General features: G+C 40.9%; 1 protein-coding gene across 1 annotated transcript in view; it reads right to left on the bottom strand.

Annotated features, from left to right (window-relative positions):
- The window catches only part of CLNK (cytokine dependent hematopoietic cell linker), a 101,247-nt gene that overhangs the window by 27,122 nt on the left and 54,303 nt on the right, over positions 1–19,822 (bottom strand). The window contains exons 9-14 of the mRNA XM_048848564.2: positions 11,458–11,486; positions 10,920–10,939; positions 9,627–9,755; positions 6,750–6,768; positions 1,597–1,615; positions 322–388 (exon numbers count right to left, since the gene is read on the bottom strand). Of these exons, the coding sequence (XP_048704521.2) occupies positions 322–388; positions 1,597–1,615; positions 6,750–6,768; positions 9,627–9,755; positions 10,920–10,939; positions 11,458–11,486 (283 nt within the window). The remainder of the gene's footprint in view (positions 1–321; positions 389–1,596; positions 1,616–6,749; positions 6,769–9,626; positions 9,756–10,919; positions 10,940–11,457; positions 11,487–19,822) is intronic.

The raw sequence follows: 19,822 nt of genomic DNA, 5'->3' as shown, positions 1-19,822 counted from the left end.
CAATGAAAGGAACAGGGAACAAAATACAGAGAATATACAAGAAAATTTCTTCTTTACATAATATATGAAACTCACTGTCATAAGTTATTATTGAAGCACTGAATTCAGTAAGACTATAAATAGGAAGAGCATCTGTAGTTACAATAGCTTGAATTAAAATTACAATGACCATCAAATGTCGTGTTTCAGGGTGTAATTACATAATGGTATTAGAAAGTAATCATGCCTCTGTGGTATGGTACTGCATAGGTTTCCAGGTGTAGGGGTTTTTATTTCTTCTGAACCATCTAGTACAAGCTCATGCAATTCTTATATTCCTACCTGGATGCAGGATATTTTGTTTTTTGCTGTCGTGTTTGGAAAGATAATTCAACTTCCCTGCTGATATCTGGAATTTCATAAATAAGAACATATTATTCCTTTACGCATGTAAATTGCACAGCACTAAATACAAGTAAGAATGCACCTAATCACAGTAATGAAAGAAGGAAATTAATCTATATTCATGTATACTACAAAGTGATTCAGTAAAAAAAGCTAATGGGCCAAATTCATCCCTGATGTAAATGAGCTAAACTATTGACATAAATGGGAATAATTTATTCCAGAGCTGACTGGCATATAGTTTACAAGGTAACATCAGAAGCTTTCCTGATACCAAACAAGGAGTAATGTAAAGGTAAGTAATGCAGAATGCTCCCTAGAAGAATACAAAATATCCTTCTCTCCCTGTAACAGATGGGTGGAATTAATCCTCATGTTAATGGACCAATGCTGTTTTCTGTGTAAGTCAATGAGAATTATGCCATTGACCTCAAAGGGAAAGAAATCAGGCCCCCCAAAAAGTAAGGAACTCTGTCATATGGAGGTATAAATGTCAGGGAATGAACAATGTATCTTCTTGTTACTTTGAAGTATTTATGCTTTTTCAGGTAGGAATTTGAAAGCACCCTAAATGAGAGGGGCACCCAAATCCATTAGAATTCAATACAAGTTGGGTACCTGGGGGCAAACTTTTAAAGGTATAAAGGGACCTAGAGAGACAGATAGGTTTTTGATAATGCCACAAAGGGTCTAACTCCCACTGAAATCAATGGAAGTTAGCTGCCTAGGTGCTTCTGTAAATCCCACCATGTGCCCATCTACATCTATAGACATCTAAATGTCTTCAAAAATCTGGCCTGTGGCTCCTTGAGAAATCCAAGCCTTAAATTAGATTTGACATGAGAAGTAAGTGTGATACTGTTGTTACACAGAGAGATTTTGTTAGTTCCATTTTAGAGTCCTTCTCCAGATAAGCTTTCCATCACTGTACAGGTATTCTAAACTTCTCTCTTCTCTTCTTCATGTTGTATACATGAAGGCTTTAGTTTAATACTCTACTTTTATGCATCATCCACTATGAAATTTTGGCTGTCACTTTCATTCTAAAAGAAATAATCGGAATATAAGACCAGACCCTCGGCTGCTGTATTCAAAAGATGAATTCAAAAGATGACACCAGTTTACACTATTTGAAGATTTGGCCCAGAATTTGTTGTTCTTACAATAAGAAGGAAAAAACAGGGAATCTGCAATATACTGTTAAGTACTAACCTCTTCCTTTTCCAGGTGCCTATATAGAATGATAAAATAGATAGTGAATATTGGAAGCTTTCAGTGACAATAATATACTATTTTTTATATTTGTTTGCTCCACCTGCTTCTTACCACAGGACAGGTGTGATTTAGCATACCTCACTTGGGCCAAATATACTACTTGGTAAGTCAGATGCATGCCTGGTGCAACTACATTAGAGACACACCAATCCCCAACTAAATCATCCCAGCCAGGGCTTTGTCAAGCCTGACCTTAAAAATCTCAAAGGAAGGAGATTCCACCACCTTCCTAGGTAATGCATTCCAGTGCTTCACCATCCTCCGAATGAAAATTTTTCCTAATATCCAACCTAAACCTTCCCTACTGCAACTTGAGACCATTCCTCCTTGTTCTGTCATCTGGTACCACTGAGAACAGTCTAGATCCATCCTCTTTGGAACCCCCTTTCAGGTAGTTGAAAGCAGCTATCAAATCCCCCCTCATTCTTCTCTTCTGTGGACTAAAAAAATCCCAGTTCCCTCAGCCTCTCCTCATAAGTCATGTGTTCCATCCAGTCCCCTAATCATTTTTGTTGCCCTCTACTGGACACTTTCCAATTTTTCCCCATCCTTCTTGTACTGTGGGGCCCAAAACTGGACACGGTACTCCAGATGAGGCCTCACCAATGTCGAATAGAGGGGAAAGATCACGTCCCTCGATCTGCTGGCAATGCCCCTACTTATAGAGCCCAAAATGCCATAGGCCTTCTTAGCAACAACAGCACACTGTTGACTCATATCCAGCTACTTGTCCACTGTAACCCCTAGGTCCTTTTCTGCAGAACTGCAGCTGCGCCATTCCCTAGTCTGTAGCGGTGCATGGGATTCTTCCGTCCTAAGTGCAGGACTCTGCACTTGTCCTTGTTGAACCTCATCAGATTTCTTTTGGCCCAATCCTCTAATTTGTCTAGGTCCCTCTGTATCCTATCCCTACCTTCCACCATATCTACCACTCCTCCCAGTTTAGTATCATCTGCAAACTTGCTGAGGGCTCAGTCCACGCCATCCTCCAGATCATTAATGAAGATATTGAACAAAACTGGCCCCAGGACCGACCTTTGGGGCACTCCGCTTGATACTGGCTGCCAACTAGACATGGAGCCATTGATCACTACCTGTTGAGCCTGACAATCTAGCCAGCTTTCTATCCACCTTATAGTCCAGTCATCCAGCCCATACTGCTTTAACTTGCTGGCAAGAATACTGTGGGAGACCGTATCAAAAGCTTTGCTAAAGTCAAGGAACAACACGTCCACTGCTTTCCCCTCATCCACAGAGCCAGTTGTCTCATCATAAAGGCAATTAGATTAGTCAAGCATGACTTGCCCTTGGTGAATCCATGCTGACTGTTCCTGATCACTTTTCTCTCCTTTAAGTGCTTCAGAATGGATTCCTTGAGGACCTGCTCCATGATTTTTCCAGGGACCAAGGTAAGGGTGACTGGCCTGTAGTTTCCTGGATCCTCCTCCTTCCCTTTTTTAAATATGGGCACTACGTTAGCCTTTTTCCAGTCATCCGGATCTCCCCCGATTGCCTTGAGTTTTCAAAGATAATGGCTAATGGCCCTGCAATCACATCTGTCAACTCATTTAGCACTCTCGGATGCAGCGCATCTGGCCCCATGGACTTGTGCTCATCCAGTTTTTCTAATAGTCCTGAACCAATTCTTTCTCCACAGAGGGCTGGTCACCTCCTCCCCATACTGTGCTGCTCAGTGCAGTAGTCTGGGAGCTGACCTTGTTCATGAAGACAGAGGCAAAAAAAGCATTGAGTACATTAGCTTTTTCCACATCCTCTGTTACTAGGTTGCCTCTCCCATTAAGTAAGGGGCCCATACTTTCCTTGACCACCTTCTTGTTGCTAACATACCTCTAGAAACCCTTCTTGTTACTCTTAACATCCCTTGCTAGCTGCAACTCCAAGTGTGATTTGGCCTTGATTTCACTCCTGCATACCTGAGCAATATTTTTATACTCCTCCCTGGTCATTTGTCCAATCTTCCTTTATTCAGTGAAGTGGTTGGGGAATTTTGCCATTTCTTGACTGAGAGCAAGATAAGGAGCAATATTTCAAATCATCCTCAGTGGGCAGTGATCCAAAGCCCATTGAAATAACTGGGAGTCTTCCCATTGACTTCAGTAGAGCTGGATTAGGCCCTCAGTATTAGTAACTATACAACTTGAATTAACCTTCTATATATGTCTTATGTGATGAACTGCATACTCATAGATTCATTGATTACAAGGTCATAAAGGACAATTGTGATCATCTAGTCTGATCTCTTGCATAAAAAATGCCATAGAACTTCCCTGAATTCCTGTTTCAACTAGAGCAGATCTTAGAAAAATCTTGATTTAAAAATTGGCATGATGGATGTATCCATATATGGATATAAGTGTATATATATAAATGACATGTTTACTTTGATATAATCACAAGCTAAATTCTGATCATAATTCCACCAACATCACTGAACTTTGGATTTATATAGTGGTGTAACTAAAAGCATAGTTTGTCCCGGTAATGGGCTCACTGAAACAGTGGATCAAATTCTGCTCACAGTAACATTACAACCTTTATGAAGTGAGCCATGTTGTGCCTGTGTAACTGAGATTAGCATTTAGCCAGGTGTTTCCATAATTAATCTTCCATTAAATCAAGCACCGAAATAAAATGCTTCTAAGTAAAACTGGATTTTTCTTTTGAGCCTACCTCATTGATAGCGCGATTATCTTTCATTAAAAATGTATTGTATGAACAGTATTGACCAGGACATACTATGGTGCAAAAATTGAAACAATAATAATTGCTATAATAAACATAATGGATCAAATTCATCCCTGGAGTAATTCCATTGAAGTCAGTTAAATTGCATCCATGGGAATTTGACTTTTATGTGATTTTGATGTTACTTTCTTCCACTAAACATACAGGAGTATCTTCAGTAACATAAATTAATAGTAAAGAAAAGATAATACCCTCTACAATCAGTATACACCTTGCACTTTGAATCTTAATTAAAAATTACTTCCTAACTACATTTTCTCATTGCTCATAAATGGAAAAGGGTTTATAGTCACACTATCTGTGTCATAGGGGTTATATTAATACAGTGTAATTTAATTTGAAATCTCTTTTCATATTGTGTAACACTCATTTGTCCTGAAAATCTGAGCTTGTCTTCATGTACAGCACTACATTGTACACCCGTGAAGATGCATCACTGTAACGGCTAGTGAAGATACTACTTCACCGTTGGTGTAGTTAATCCACTCCTGCAAGATGCGGTAGCTATGTTGATGGGAGAAGCTCTCCTGTTGACATAGCGCTGTCTACACTGGGAGTTAGGTCGGTATAACTAAGCTGCTTAGGGGTATGGATTTTTCACACCATGGAGCGACAGTTATATTGATACAGATCTGCAGTGTAGACCTGGCCTCTGTTTTTTAAACTTAATTATGAGTATTTTTGCACCAATATTAGTGTGGCTGTCATGGGTACAAGCAGAGTAGGTTAATTACTGGAATGGGTTCCCATTTGTTGTTAAGAATATATTCATTACTTTATTTCTGTAATGAGTCAAAATGTCAAAGAGAAGCCAGAGCAAAAAATACTAACATCTTTTTCTTTCTTGCCAACACGTCAGTTCTGAATGTTAGACATCAGTAAACTGCTGTAATAAGTAACTGTATCATAACCTGGTTTGTAATAATTCAGCAAATAAATGTGGAGTCGATAAAAATATATTAGCTGCTTTTAAAAATTAATCCTATAGATAATTGGGGTTGGGTGAACTCCATATGGATAAAATAAAAAATGACCATTTTCCCCCCAAGTTGGTCTTTCTGGAAGATTATTATTATTTATTTATTTCATCTGCTCACCTTCCTGTTGTGTACAGGTAGTAGAGGATGAAATAGCAAAACCCTAGACAGAGAATATTCTCAAGGTATTTTTACCTTGGTTGGAACTAGAAAATTTCAGCTCTCATACCGCAATTTGTATTCTTGATTATTTCTACTTCAAATTATTATAAAAAGTTTATGGTTGCACAATCAAGCCTTCAGATTACATCATTCTTATCTGAGAAGGTTAATAAGGAAGTTTATTTGACGAATGGGATAGTGGGGAAATCCAAGACAGATGTGATTCTGTGGCAGTTAGTACATCAGAGTAGCAGCAAACGTCCAAAGTCTGCAAACATTCCCATGGCAGTATGGACTGCAATTGTCCCTCATTTCCCCATTTTTAAAAAAAAAGACTATTATTAGACAGGTGTCAGGATTGCCAGTCGTAGGAAAATTGAACATTTTGAAGAATCAACACTGTAAAATACATTAAAGAAAAATCCTATAAAATGTAATGTTATAGAAATGTAGTAGTATAATATAAAAATTACTGTAAAACCTATATGATTTAGTAGAGAATAATAACTTTTCTATACGGATTTGAATGATGCATAGAATTGTAGATATTATGTTCTTTTAAAATCCTATAGGATAGTTAAAAACCCCCACAAACCATAGAGAAGTTATTACTTATTATTGATTTTTATAACATTTATTAATGCAAATTCCTATTTTTCAAGCTCTATCCTTGTGTTTTCAGTTTTCTGTCTTTCAGAATATGTGTTGAACAAGGGCACAATTTATATTTTTCTGCAATAAAATTACTAATTTTTATGTGTGTGTACCGCTGAACCTTCATAGACCTCTACAGCAGTTTGCGTGAATGAGACACATTCTTATCTAAGGTTTCAGAGGAACAGCCGTGTTAGTCTGTATTCGCAAAAAGAAAAGGAGTACTTGTGGCACCTTAGAGACTAACCAATTTATTTGAGCATGAGCTTTCGTGAGCCACAGCTCTGATGAAGTGAGCTGTGGCTCACGAAAGCTCATGCTCAAATAAATTGGTTAGTCTCTAAGGTGCCACAAGTACTCCTATTCTTATCTAAATGCTCGGGAAGATAACTTTAAACCATGTATACAAATCTCATTTAAGCAAGTAACTTTACACGGATCTGTCATTGACGGAGCAGTGGCTTTAAGACTACTACATTTTGTCTTTATTAACTTTCTATGCTGATAATGTATACAAAGATTACTACTTACTTCATTTAACTCCAGGTGTCTAGAAAAGAAAGAAATAGATGCAAAACATTTCATTATTGTAAAATAAAAATTCTGAGTACTTAAATATGTTGATGATATTATCAAAGTAAAATGAATCACCCATGGTAAGGAGTTTTACTGCTATATAAATTCAGAAGTTGTTTATTTTCTACAAATTAATTGGAGAAAAAAGTTATGGGTTTTCCATAAAAACTGTAGCATAAATGGAATTAATTATGCTAAATGAGACATGTCCATTTGAGATGTTTATATTTTGGGAGTATATATGTGCATGTGGTGGTGGAGATCTGTATGCTTACAAGATTTCTTCTAAACAGTTTTCCCACCCTGTCAAAAAACATCACTAACTTTTATTTCAACTATAAATATATGTTCCCTGAAGAATGAAGGGCCATGTCTACACTATCAGTAGATCGGAGCTGCTGCAATCGATGCAGTGGGTGTTGATTTAGCGGGTCTAATGAAGACCCGCTAAATCAATGGCAGAGCGCTCTCTGGTCGATTCCGGTACTCAAGCAGAATGAGAAGAGTAAGGTAAGTCGACGGGAGAGCGTCCCCAGTTGACGCAGCACACTGTAGACACCAAAAACTTCTAAGGAGGGAGATTCCACCACTTCCCTAGGTAACCATGGTAAGTCGACCTAAGCTACGTTGACTAACTTAGCTTAGGTAACTCCATTTACTGTGGTAGTGTAGACAAGGCTGCAGAAGGGGAACCCAAGATACAAACAAGTACAGAGAAGTGGACAACAGTCATCAAGGCCCTGATTCAGCAAAACTATTAACTCCTATTGAAGTCAATGTCCTAGTGAAGTGCTTTGCTGAATAGAAATGGATTTATGCATGAGCTTAAAGTTCAGCCTTTTGGCTCTTTGTTCCAGAGCTACAGCTGATGCACACTGGAATAGCTCTTTTTGATTTCAGTGGACGATGCACCTGCTGAAGAGGTGACCTCTCATGGATAGTTGGGAGAGAGAGTGGCTCTACAAGATTTCTTACATTAACTTTTATTTATTTCATATAATAGTTGGACTAGGTGCAAAAACAGAATTGATTTCCTACTCTTTTGTCACTGGAGAGTTTAAATCTGTTTTTGATTACATATGAATTGTATTTGATGGACAAAGCCTAAGTCCCATTTAAAAACAGATTTATGACCAGAGTTTTTAAGGTATTTATGCACCTAAAGATGCAGATAAGTGCCTTGTAGAATTTTCCAGAGCATCTAGATGCCTAACTCCTATTTAAAATCACCTAGGTACCATTTAGAAAAAGACATAAGCATGTTCTTAAGTCCATTTTTGTGAAGCAAAGCACTTAAGTATGGCCTTAACTTTAGGCATATGATTAAGTTCCATTGATTTTAAGCTTAAGTACTTTGTTGAATAGGGATGGACTGCTGGGTAGTCCTTTGTAAAATGAGTTGGCACTCTGTGTCCCCTTCAAACTAAACATAGTTGGCACTATTATTGGAAGGTTCAGCAGTAGGGTGACCATATTTCTCAGAGAAAACAAGACATCTCCAGCTGCTTGCCTAAGCCCCCACCCCCATGAGGCTGTTGCCTGTCGCTGGAACTCTGTGTGCCCCCCTCCCCCACTGCAAGGCTGTTGCCCCCTGCAGGGGCCCCCTCAGGAGACTTTTGCCCCAGTGGCTGGAACCCTGCTGCCCCGAGCATGCTGGAATGCTGCCTCCCCCGAGCTGTGCCTCTTCCCTGCATGGGGGTGGCATCTCCACTTGCCTTCCCCTCTCCCCCAACATGTTCCTCCATACTGAACACCACTTTTTTGACAAAAGTGGACATTTGTCCCATTTGCTCTTGCCAGCTGATCAAGTCAGCAAGAGCAAACAGGACAAATGCCTCCTTTTGAAAAAAAAAATCGGGATGGACGGGACAGGGCTTAAACAAGGGACTCTCCCCGCCAAAACGGGGTGTATGGTCACCCTATTCAGGAGGGCTGCCAAGAACTGACTGGAAATGTGACTGAACTACTCTCTACACAGTAGGATCCTTGGGGCAGGGATTGTGTTTTATTCATAGAATCATAGAATATCAGGGTTGGAAGGGACCTCGTTCTCTGTGCTTGCATACCACTGTGTCCACCATCTGTGTTAAACAAAAACAATTATTATACTTAGAGATGGCTGGTCATTTTCAAAATTTCAGTGAAAGAAGTGGGACAAAATTTTCACAAGAATTTTCATGAAAATTCCACCCATTTTTCTAATTGGCTCTGTTTTTCCCAGAATCATAGAATATAAGGGTTGGAAGGGACCTCCGGAGGTCATCTAGTCCCACTCCCTGCTCAAAGCAGGACCAATCCCCACCTAAATAATCCCAGCCAGGGCTTTGTCAAGCCTGACCTTAAAAACTTCTAAGGAAGGAGATTCCACCACTTCCCTAGGTAATGCATTCTAGTGTTTCACCACCCTCCTAGTGAAAAAGTTTTTCCTAATATCCAACCTAAATCTCCCCCACTACAACTTGAGACCATTCCTCCTTGTTCTGTCATCTGCTACCACTGAGAACAGCCTAGATCCATCCTCTTTGGAACCTCCTTTCAGGTAGTTGAAAGCAGCTATCAAATCCCCTCTCATTCTTCTCTTCCGCAGACTAAACCATCCCACTTTGCTTTTAGTGTTAATATCAGCTTAAGCTAACATAAGCTACTCTTTATAAAAATAATTCAAGGCTGCTAAAGAAGTGGCATTTTCTTTAATACAGTCAGGGGTCCAGGTTTCATATTTTGGTCTGTTTCAAACTTTCAGGTCTTTCTTACACAATGTATCTGAGACTCAAAAATTTGTCCTTGGCAAGGTGAACAGAAAAGGAAACAAACATGCTTAGTAACCATTACCTGGTGTTCTTTGCTGACATTGGAAATGTGTGAGCCTGACTACATATTTTCCTTGTTTGAGACAGCTGGTTGCCTCTCTCCGGTTCTGGGGGAAGTGGCTGATATTTCTTTGGAAGTGTCTTAGGAGGCCTAAAGTCAAAAATTGAATTTGAAGAGCTATTAGGATGTAAAGAGGACATAAAACAGTCTAGTAATTGCAGGTTGCCCATGTAGAGCACTGGGATTTTATTAGGACTATCTCTTATTATATATTTGGACAATGCTTAGCTGAGTAGGGCCCTGATCTTAGTCAGGACCTCTAGATGCAATCCTACCATTACATGACCAGGACACAGTACCGGGCCTACCACAATGAGGTCCCGGTCCACGATGAAGGATCCTCAACACTACCACAGCACAAACTATAACAAATATACTAATATTTAAACAGTGTTGAACACTGAAATCACTACATTTGTATGACTTTGAGTTTACTAGGATATACATTTACTGTAGTATTAGTTGTATTCCCTATATTTAATTTAGGGAATATTATGAATACTGCAGCAATACTAATGGTTTGCAAAGCTATTTATACTTTTAATGGCATTCACTGTATGTGTAGTAAAATCAGCTTGGCAGTCCTTTCAAAAGTATATTTTATTTATAATGATTGTTAATCTTAGATGAAAACAAAAGGACCAACAAGGGAAAATTGATTTTGAAATACAAGATAAAAAAATTGCTTTATATTAGCAGAGTAGAGCCCAATCCATTTGTCATGAAAGTAAATGACAAAAATTCCTATCGAAGTTCCACAAGAGCAGGATTTAGGTCTGGAGTATATGAAGCAAATTAATAAAAGGAAAATGTTACCAGTCATTAAAATGCAATATTGTTCTATTGAACAGAACCCTGGGGCTTCATCCAGCAATCACGGAAGTCAACAGGAATCTTTCCATTGACTTCAGTGGGAGCTGGATCAGACCCCAGGTTTCCTGACTAGGGGCCTTATCCTTCTCTCATTCAAGTCAATGGCAAATGTCCCATTATCTTCAATGATGCAGGACTGGGTCCTAGGTACAAAGCTTCTGAACCTAATCCTTTGTTCTGCCTAGCACCCAACTTAGTTTTAGAATGTAGGAATGTCCCAATAATACTAATTAGATGATAATGTGTAAATTCACCTCCAAACATTTTATTGATATGACTAATTGGGGTGGGCTTGTGTACTAGTTTTATTATGACTTTACTTAACCACCCCCCAAAAAGCTATTAAGGAAACGCATACATGTTCTATGTTAGAACGCTTACCTTGGAGGGGGCAAAGGGTGCTGAAAGAGAGAGGAAACAAACACGTGTAACTTTTTTTTTCTTTTCTATACAAGAGGAGGTTGGAAACTGAAGAATGTTTAGGCTTCACAAGCACAAAACTCCACATTTAATTCTTTAAGCCTTTATTTCTGCATAACACACAGACATGTCTAGCTATGGCAAAGGGCCTGCCTTTTAAAAAGACTTCCAACTCAGCTTCCATTTTTTGTGAGTGCAAATAAGTGAACCTGCTGTTAATTGCAAGGGCTAATGCTACCGTGTCAGACATAGTTCAAGCACATGACTAGATGTCTGTGGGCAGGATCTGCAGGTGCAGTTGGATTTACAAGGGCATGGTTTACAGGTGCAGAAATCTAAAAATCAACATTTGTGGGTATCATTATTTGGGGTGCACAAAGTGGTGCCTGCAAAAATGGACCCTACTTTTCAATATCAAGCCCCTAATATTGTTAATATTTTTTCAATGGAAAAAAAGACAGCCAATGAAATTGTCATTAATGAGAGAAATTATCCTTACCTGTGATCCAATTACTTTTTCTTTTTCTCCTAAATATAGGGATGATTAAAATAAATGTTAATAGACTGCTGCCCATGTATTTAAGAAACAAGCCTGTAGTTCATTTGTTCAACACTATGAGCAAGAGATAGGGGCTAGATTGTGTCTTTAGACACAATCCTGAAGCTGTAAAATGCGCTAGTAGAGGAATAGCCCTTGAAGGCACTTAGAACCATCCCTCTAAAGTACAGTTCCCATCCTTGCTCCAAGAGCTTAATAATTTGTTGCTGACCTGCATCAGCAGCAAACTACAATATTCCTACTCCTGTCCCTATATTCCAAGTTTGAGGGAGTAAGTAAGGGGCACAGCACCCCAGACCAAGCTCTAGGTAGTGTAAGGGGTGTCTCTTACTCCCTGTGTGGGGATAAAGTCAAATTCACAATCTACACAGAAGGCTGGAACAGCAATTGCTGGGGACTGCCCAGTAGTCTTGCAGTCTGGCCCTGGGATGAGGATGGATTCCACACGCCAGCTGCTCTGCACTTGACATTCACAGACCCCAAATCCCGAGGGTGGGATGGATTTCGTTCTCTCTCCTTTGCATTGCACTTTTTGGGCAGCAAAGGATCATAGGTGCACACTTCTGTATGGATTTCAGGTGCACTCTGAACTTCCATTCTCAATCATTTATGCTTATCTCCATATAAGATGAGAATTAGTCTGACCAGCCGTACAGGAGCAAACATAGTCAGGTAATTGCCATGACAACAACAAAAGCTGGGACATTATTCCTCTTTATGTTTGCGTCCAGACCAGTTCTCTCTAACATCACTCACAAACAGCAGTTTATTATGTGTGCTAACTAAAGAACAATTATGGTTAAGAAGAGGAAAAAGCTTTATTTTTGTGATCTCACATTTTCAGTTGCAGAAGAAAGAGCACATATAAAATTGGGTTAATTTTTTTTTACGAAAGTTGGTGTGACATTGGGACTGAAATTTGATTTAACTACACATCTGTTATATAAAATATTTGGCATTGATATTAATGTTTCTAAAACAGTTCATAGATTATATTTTTGTTATAGTTATCAAGTTGTCTGGCATTCATTTTGTTTTGTTAATTTACATGTTAATTCTGACTTTTCCATAAGATTCTGTTACCCTAGTGAACGTACTTGCTGACTTCTGTAAATAAGACTATGAAGTCAAATCCTGTTTTCATGATTATAGTGTTTCCTGTAATATGCCTGATTACATTTTCTTCATTCTTTAATCAAGTGTTCTGCAAGCATTTAAATCACGGTTTTTTACTCTTGCTGTTGTAGTTTATCTCTTTTTTTAAAATAAACACCACCTTTGTCTCCATAAAGTTCCATGAACCAACAACATAACTAAACAAAAATGAAACATAATAGACGTTAACTTATCCTGCAAGCAGTGAACCATAACAAATTATTCTGAACTGAAGTAATTATAGCTTAAATATTTAACAGTTCTATAATGAAACTGACAAAGGAATTTTGCAAGTTTGTTTGTGCAGATAAATCCCTTATGCCATCTTGTGGTCCACTGGTTTAATAGCACCAAGCAGGAATATGAATGTTCAGAAGATAGTTTTTATAACTGTGCAGTTTCTATTGTTAATTAAAGATAATAATGAAGAGTCCGATATAGGTGCCATAAGTGCTTTACAAATATATTTTAAGACACCTGCTCTAACCCCAGTCAGTCCACCCTACCCTTATTTTGTGTCATCATCACATATGTCATGGAAGCATCAGCTAAATACGTAATTTTTTTTTTTTTTTTTTTGCGCAAATCTGGGCTAAAATTTTCAAAGTGCTTAGGAGACTTCAGAGCCTAAATAGGATGGAATTTAGGCTAAGGGACATATTTTTAACAGTAAGTTCCTAAAGATGCAGATGGGAACCTGGGGGATATATGCCATCATGTGCCAGCAATGCCCCTCTGCCAAGTACATTGGCCAAACCGGACAGTCTCTACGCAAAAGAATAAATGGACACAAATCTGACATCAAGCATCATAACATTCAAAAACCAGTAGGCGAACAGACCTAAAAGTGGCAATTCTTCAACAAAAAACCTTCAAAAACAGACTCCAGTGTGAAGCTGCAAAACTGGAATTAATTTGCAAACTGGATACCATCAGATTAAGCCTGAATAGAGGCTGGGAGTGGTTGGGTCGTTACAATACTAATTTCTCTCTACTGTTACTCACACCTTCTTGTCAACTGTCTGTAGTGGACCACTCTTTTACCACTTCAAAAGTTATTTTTCCTCCCTGGGTATCCTGCTGTTAATTGATTTCTCGTTAGACTGACTTAGTAAAGCAACCCTCATCCTTTCATGTATTTATACCTGCTTCTGTATTTTCACTCCATTCATCTGATGAAGTGGGTTCTAACCCATGAAAGCTTGTTCCCAAATAAATTTATTAGCCTCTAAGGTGCCACAAAGACTCCTTGTTATTTTTGCTGATACAGACTAACGCGGCTACCACTCTGAAACCTGTATCTATGCTACAGATCTACAACTGGGAACCCCCATCCCGGAGTCAGGTGGGTTAGGTGCTTATCTCACACAAAACAGCCAAAGGAGGAGTCCATCGGATAACTTTTAGCCAAGTCCTACCTCCCAGGAGTGTGTGCTAACTATTGAGATATAGGATAATCTGATGTGGGTTACCCTCAGTCTCTGCTGGTGAAGCAGTTCCATTTTGGATAAATACTTACAGTCATTTGAGTAGGGAGACTGGATCTTGGGTCATCTACCTCCCAGGTGAGTTCCTTATCCACCAGGCTACAGAGTCTGTCTCTCTTGCTTGCTCTTTACTTGCCCTCTCCCCCCAGGACTCTTTCATAGTTCAATCCACAGTGGACCAACTTCAACATGAGAGTCTGCCGGTGATCCACATCAGACTGTCCAGAATGTTCCACGGCTCAGTGGTTAGAACACTCTTCTAAGAGATGGGAGGCTCTGTTCAAATTCCTTCTACTCATCAGACAAAGGGGGAAAATGAAATCTGTCTCTCCCACATCCAAGGGGAGAGTGCACTAACCACTAGGGAAAAGTTATAAGGTGGACACCATCAACTCCTCCTCCAGCCAGACTGTGGCTACAGAGTGGCTCTGCAGTCCCTCTACTGTCAGTTGGAGAGAGGATTCCTTTTAGTCACCAGCCTTTGGAGAACTCCCCCCACACTTGGCCTCTTTAAGGAAACTGGTGGGACCGAATGCACCCCTGTACTCACACCCTACATGCTACTGTAATAATTTTTGTACAAAATACATCGCGTGACATGTCATTTGAAAACTAATAACTCACTGGTCAATAATATTGTGGTAAAATGTGCATAACATTATATGTGGAGTTGTGAAGATAAGATGAAATCATCACTGAAGTGTGTTTACCAGACAGGTCTGGGGAGTAGGTAAACCTGTTTCTCAAAGACAAAGGATAAGTTGATGCCCAGTGAGGTGTCAAAGCCTATGGGCCCTCACCCATCAAATTGCTATCTTTGGTAAGGAAAGGGGGCAAGAACAAATAGATCTGCATCTTAGCAAACAACTTATAAAATCACTGAATCATTTTTCCCCTTACCATGGGAAGCAAGTCTATCTTACCTACCAACTCTGAGTTTGCTAAAGTCTGCCTTCTTGAAATCCATGATCTTTATTATGCTGTTTTCTCTCCTACCATTCCTCAGAATCATGAACTCTACCATTTCATGATCACTTTCACCAAATGCCTTCCACTTTCAAATTCTCAATCAGTTCCTCCCTATTTGATATTTGTCAAAATCAAGTTTAGAACAGGCACTCCCCTAGTAGCTTTCTCCACCTTCTGAAATAAAAAATTGTCTCCAATACATTCCAAGAACTTGTTGGATAATTTATGCCCTGCTGTGTTATTTTCCCAGCAGATGTCTGGGTAGTTGAAGTCCCCCATCACCACCAAGATCTGTGCTTTGGATTATTTTGTTGTTTAAATTAAAGCCTCACCCACCTCTTCTTCCTGGTTAGGTGGTCTGTAGTAGAGGCCTACCATGACATCACCCTCGTTTTTTACCTTTTTTATCCTTACCCAGAGATTTTCAGCAAGTCTTTCTCTGATTTCCAACTTTGCAAACTTCTCCCTGACCAGACTCCATGTCTTCTTGCTCTCAGCTTGCTGCTTTCTTCTGTGCTGTGCAAGTTTGTTCAGTAGCAACAGACTTTTGGTAGGCTTTGTATAATCAACTGAATGTTATTTATGATTCAATAATATTTCTGCATTCATGGCTCAGTTTAGCATAGCACTTCCACATGTGCTTAGCGTTAAGCATATGCTTAAGTGTTTTTGCTGAATCAGGTCTATAGTTACAAGATAACATGTTTGCCCACCTGATCCAAAGTCCATTGACTACAGTTTTGAGAGGGTCAAGTACCTACACAGCAGTAGAAACTGGAGGAAATAGTGGACCATCCTCCGGTTGGGAATTTTTCCTCACCATTCTAAGAGAAAAGTTTCTTTCACTTCTTAGAGAGCAATCCAAGTGTATTGCTCTCCCAGCTAGAAAGGGCTATTTGTAGTTTAAAAGCTTCTAGTACACTTTTGGGTTTCAGTCATGGGGTGACTTGGCCCCTTTAAGGGGGTGGGGCTGGTCCACACCCCAGACAATTGGCTGGGGCTGATCTGGGAAGTTTTTCTGAAAGGGTTTTTCTAATGAACAGCTGATACAATTGGAGAAGGAGTCAGGTGGGAAGGAGAAGAACTTAAAAGAGAAGACAGGAGAGTTAGAAAGGAGGCTGCAGGGAGAAATGGTTTGGTGTTTCGTCTTGCTGGGAAAAGAACCACAGAGGAGATGCAGACAGTATCTTACCACGTGGGACTGGCCTGGAAGTGAGAGGGCAGCAGAGGTAAGGGAGACTCCAGAAGTAGGCCTGGGAGAAAGACAACCTCCTCCAGACAAATGGCCTAGGGTAGACCAGGGAAAGAACCTATCCTGGAGAGAACCAGACAAGGGAAAAGACCCCAGAGTGAAAGCCTTGAGTTGTCAGCAGCCTGACAGAAGCTGGGATATAGGAAGAAAGTCCCAGGATGGAGCTCTGCAGAGTCTGGGAGTGGAAGCTCTCTGTGAATGTGGGGGACAGAGGGAGAGTGAGTGGAACTATTGAGACTTGATGGCAGGGGCAGGCTGGAAAGAGGGGTCCCAGCAGTTCCTACCTGCTATTTCATCCTGATCCTGGGCACCCCTGTGGTCACACTTCCACCACTCCCACACATGCATTAGTTTACATGAGACCTGAGCCCCCACAATATTTCCACTGTGGGGGCACTAGCACTGTCTGCCCCCCACACCTCCCACTTTTATTGCCCCTGGAGAAAGGGGTGGAGTCTGCTGAGGACTGAGCCCTGGCAGCGTGGAAGGGTTTGTTCCTTTGAATTTGGTTTGGACTCTGCATAGTCCAGAAGGTGTGTGTGTGTGGGGGGGGGGGGACGGACTTCAGTGTGACCAGAGGGCCAAGTCACCACACCAGACCACAGAAACTCCAAAGGTGCGAGAGAGGCAGAGTGGCTGCAACCCCATAAGGGATGCTCCAAGACAGTAAGCTTATCTACACTGGTGGAGAAAGCAGGCATCTTGACTGACCCTTAAAATAAGGGAAGAATGTGAATTTGGAGAATCAGAGGTAGAACCTCAGCTGCACCGCGCTACATGGGGCCACAAGAGGGTACAGTGGAGGTCATGCTGCCACAGTTCCACAGCAATTATAAATGAGAAGAAGAGGAAATTTTTGGCTACAAAATAAGGAAGTTTCACACCAGTACAAAACTTGCAAATATATAAACCAGTAAATCAAAACTCACCTATTTGTTTGCTTTCAACATTTCCTGTAGAGTTTATAGTTTTCTTTTGAGCCCCAAGTCAGAGATGAAGGAGGAAGGCACTTGACTGTATGAAATCACTCTACTGTATTGCCATTGCATATTTGTCATTAGATTGCATGGCCCAATGTACAACCAAAGCCTTGCCACAGAGCTATCAAGCATGCTCTCCCTAGGGCCAAAAATGTCTAATTAAGCCAGAGAATTTTTTAATCTTCCTTTGATCCCCAAATCAGGGTTGAAGGATAAGGGCTCTTTAATGTATTGAAATCAGTCTGTGACAGTCCCATTGCATGTTTCTCATTTGACTTCATGGCATGGTTTAAAAGTTTGTACCTTTCACCAACAGAAGTTGGTCCAATAAAAGATATTCCCTCATCTACTTTGCATATCCTAGGAACAACACAGCTACAACAACCTGCACATACTTAAAGGTAGACATGTATTTAAGTACTTTGAAGAATTAGGTCTTAAATCATTGTGGCAATGTGGGGAAGTGAGGGCTGTTCCAAAGCTGACAGAAGGACTCCCACTGACTTCAATCAACTTCAATTAGTTTTGGATCAGGGCCATAAACAAGTTCTGTGTCATTCCATTCATTTGGTTTTCGCTTGAGCTATATCAGTGTTTGCTTTTAAAGGGTAGTTAACCTTTTTTTCCTTTTCTCTTTTGCAAACTTTATTTAGTATACTGCTGGCTTACTTGTGATTTGGTTTGGACTCTGCATAGTCCAGAAGGTGTGTGTGTGTGTGGGGGGGGGGGGGGGGGGGAGACTTCAGTGTGACCAGAGGGCCAAGTCACCACACCAGACCACAGAATGTCTATTCGACATTGGTGAGGCCTCATCTGGAGTACTGTGTCCAGTTTTGGGCCCCACACTTCAAGAAGGATGTGGATAAATTGGAGAGAGTCCAGCGAAGGGCAACAAAAATGATTAGGGGTCTGGAACACATGAGTTATGAGGAGAGGCTGAGGGAGCTGGGATTGTTTAGCCTGCAGAAGAGAAGAATGAGGGGGGATTTGATAGCTGCTTTCAACTACCTGAAAGGGGGTTCCAAAGAGGATGGCTCTAGACTGTTCTCAATGGTATCAGATGACAGAACGAGGAGTAATGGTCTCAAGCTGCAGTGGGGGAGGTTTAGATTGGATATTAGGAAAAACTTTTTCACTAAGAGGGTGGTGAAACACTGGAATGCGTTACCTAGGGAGGTGGTAGAATCTCCTACCTTAGAGGTTTTTAAGGTCAGGCTTGACAAAGCCCTGGCTGGGATGATTTAACTGGGAATTGGTCCTGCTTCGAGCAGGGGGTTGGACTAGATGACCTTCTGGGGTCCCTTCCAACCCTTATATTCTATGATTCTATGATTCTATGATTTCAGCAAAAAGTATGTTTGGCTTTATGCTTCGTTTTACAGCAGGACCTAAAAGGGGGAGGGGAATACATTTTGTTTCAGGATTGATGAATTCTTTGCATTGTGTCTTCACAGCTGCTCATACATACTACTGTCTAAAACTTGGCCTTTGCACTAAATATCAAAAATGATCAAGCTAGACTTCATTTTTATTCCTGGAATGGCAAATTGTAGATAGTCTTTGTGTAATTATCAGCACTAACACTGTTAATAGATTTGTACTTTTTAAAGAAATAAAAAAAGATTTAGCTTGAAAAAGATTTAATCCTTCCAGAGCTGACTTAGTCTCAAAGTCACAATAAATTTGGAAATATTTTTTATTTTAAACAAATTAAATATAATTTTAATATAGTGACAGAGTAAAACTGTAAATTAAAGGATCTAAAAGCTGGCCATTTCCTTTAATTTATGCAAAATGACACAAGTGTCTGATCCTAATTAAGGCTGCGTGTCTGTCACGGAAGTCTGGGATTCCGTGACTTTCTGTGACCTCCGTGACTTTTGCAGCAGCCAGTGCAGCTGGCTCAGGGACTGTCCGAACACTTGGGCAGCCCCTGGGCCAGCAGCAGTTTGGGTGTGGGAGGGGGTCAGGGCTGGGGGTTGTGGTGCGGTGCTTACCTTGGGGCGGGGGCTCCCTGGAAGCAGCCAGCATGTCCCTGCATCTCATAGGCGGAGGGGCCAGGGAGCTCTGCATTCTGCCCCCCTGCTTGCAAGCACCGCCCCCGCAGCTTGTGGCCAGGGCAGTGCGCGGAGCCGCCCTGACCTTCCCTCCTGCTAGGAGCTGCAGGGACATGCTGGTTGCTTCTGGGGAGCTGCGCAGAGCTGGATAGGGAACCTGCAAGCCCCTCCACCCACCTCCTGCAGCACCAGTGAGAGTCCAGGCTGTGAACCGCCTCCCCAGCACCAGTGCCAGCAGGGAACCTAGGTGGCATGCCACCACCTCCCCCCCAGCACCAGTGGGGGTCCCAAGCCGCGTGCCTCTGGCTGCCCCCCCCAGCACCTACAGCACCCCTGGACTGCCCCCCAAGCACCCTTAGCCCCCCTACCCAAGTTTTAGCCAGGGGTATATAGTCATGTCAGTCT

The sequence above is a fragment of the Caretta caretta genome, chromosome 4 (assembly GCF_965140235.1).
Source record: "Caretta caretta isolate rCarCar2 chromosome 4, rCarCar1.hap1, whole genome shotgun sequence".
NCBI classification, from domain to species: Eukaryota; Metazoa; Chordata; order Testudines; family Cheloniidae; genus Caretta; species Caretta caretta.
Note: the sequence above shows the minus strand (reverse complement) of the source record. Positions and strands in the feature narration are given on the sequence as shown.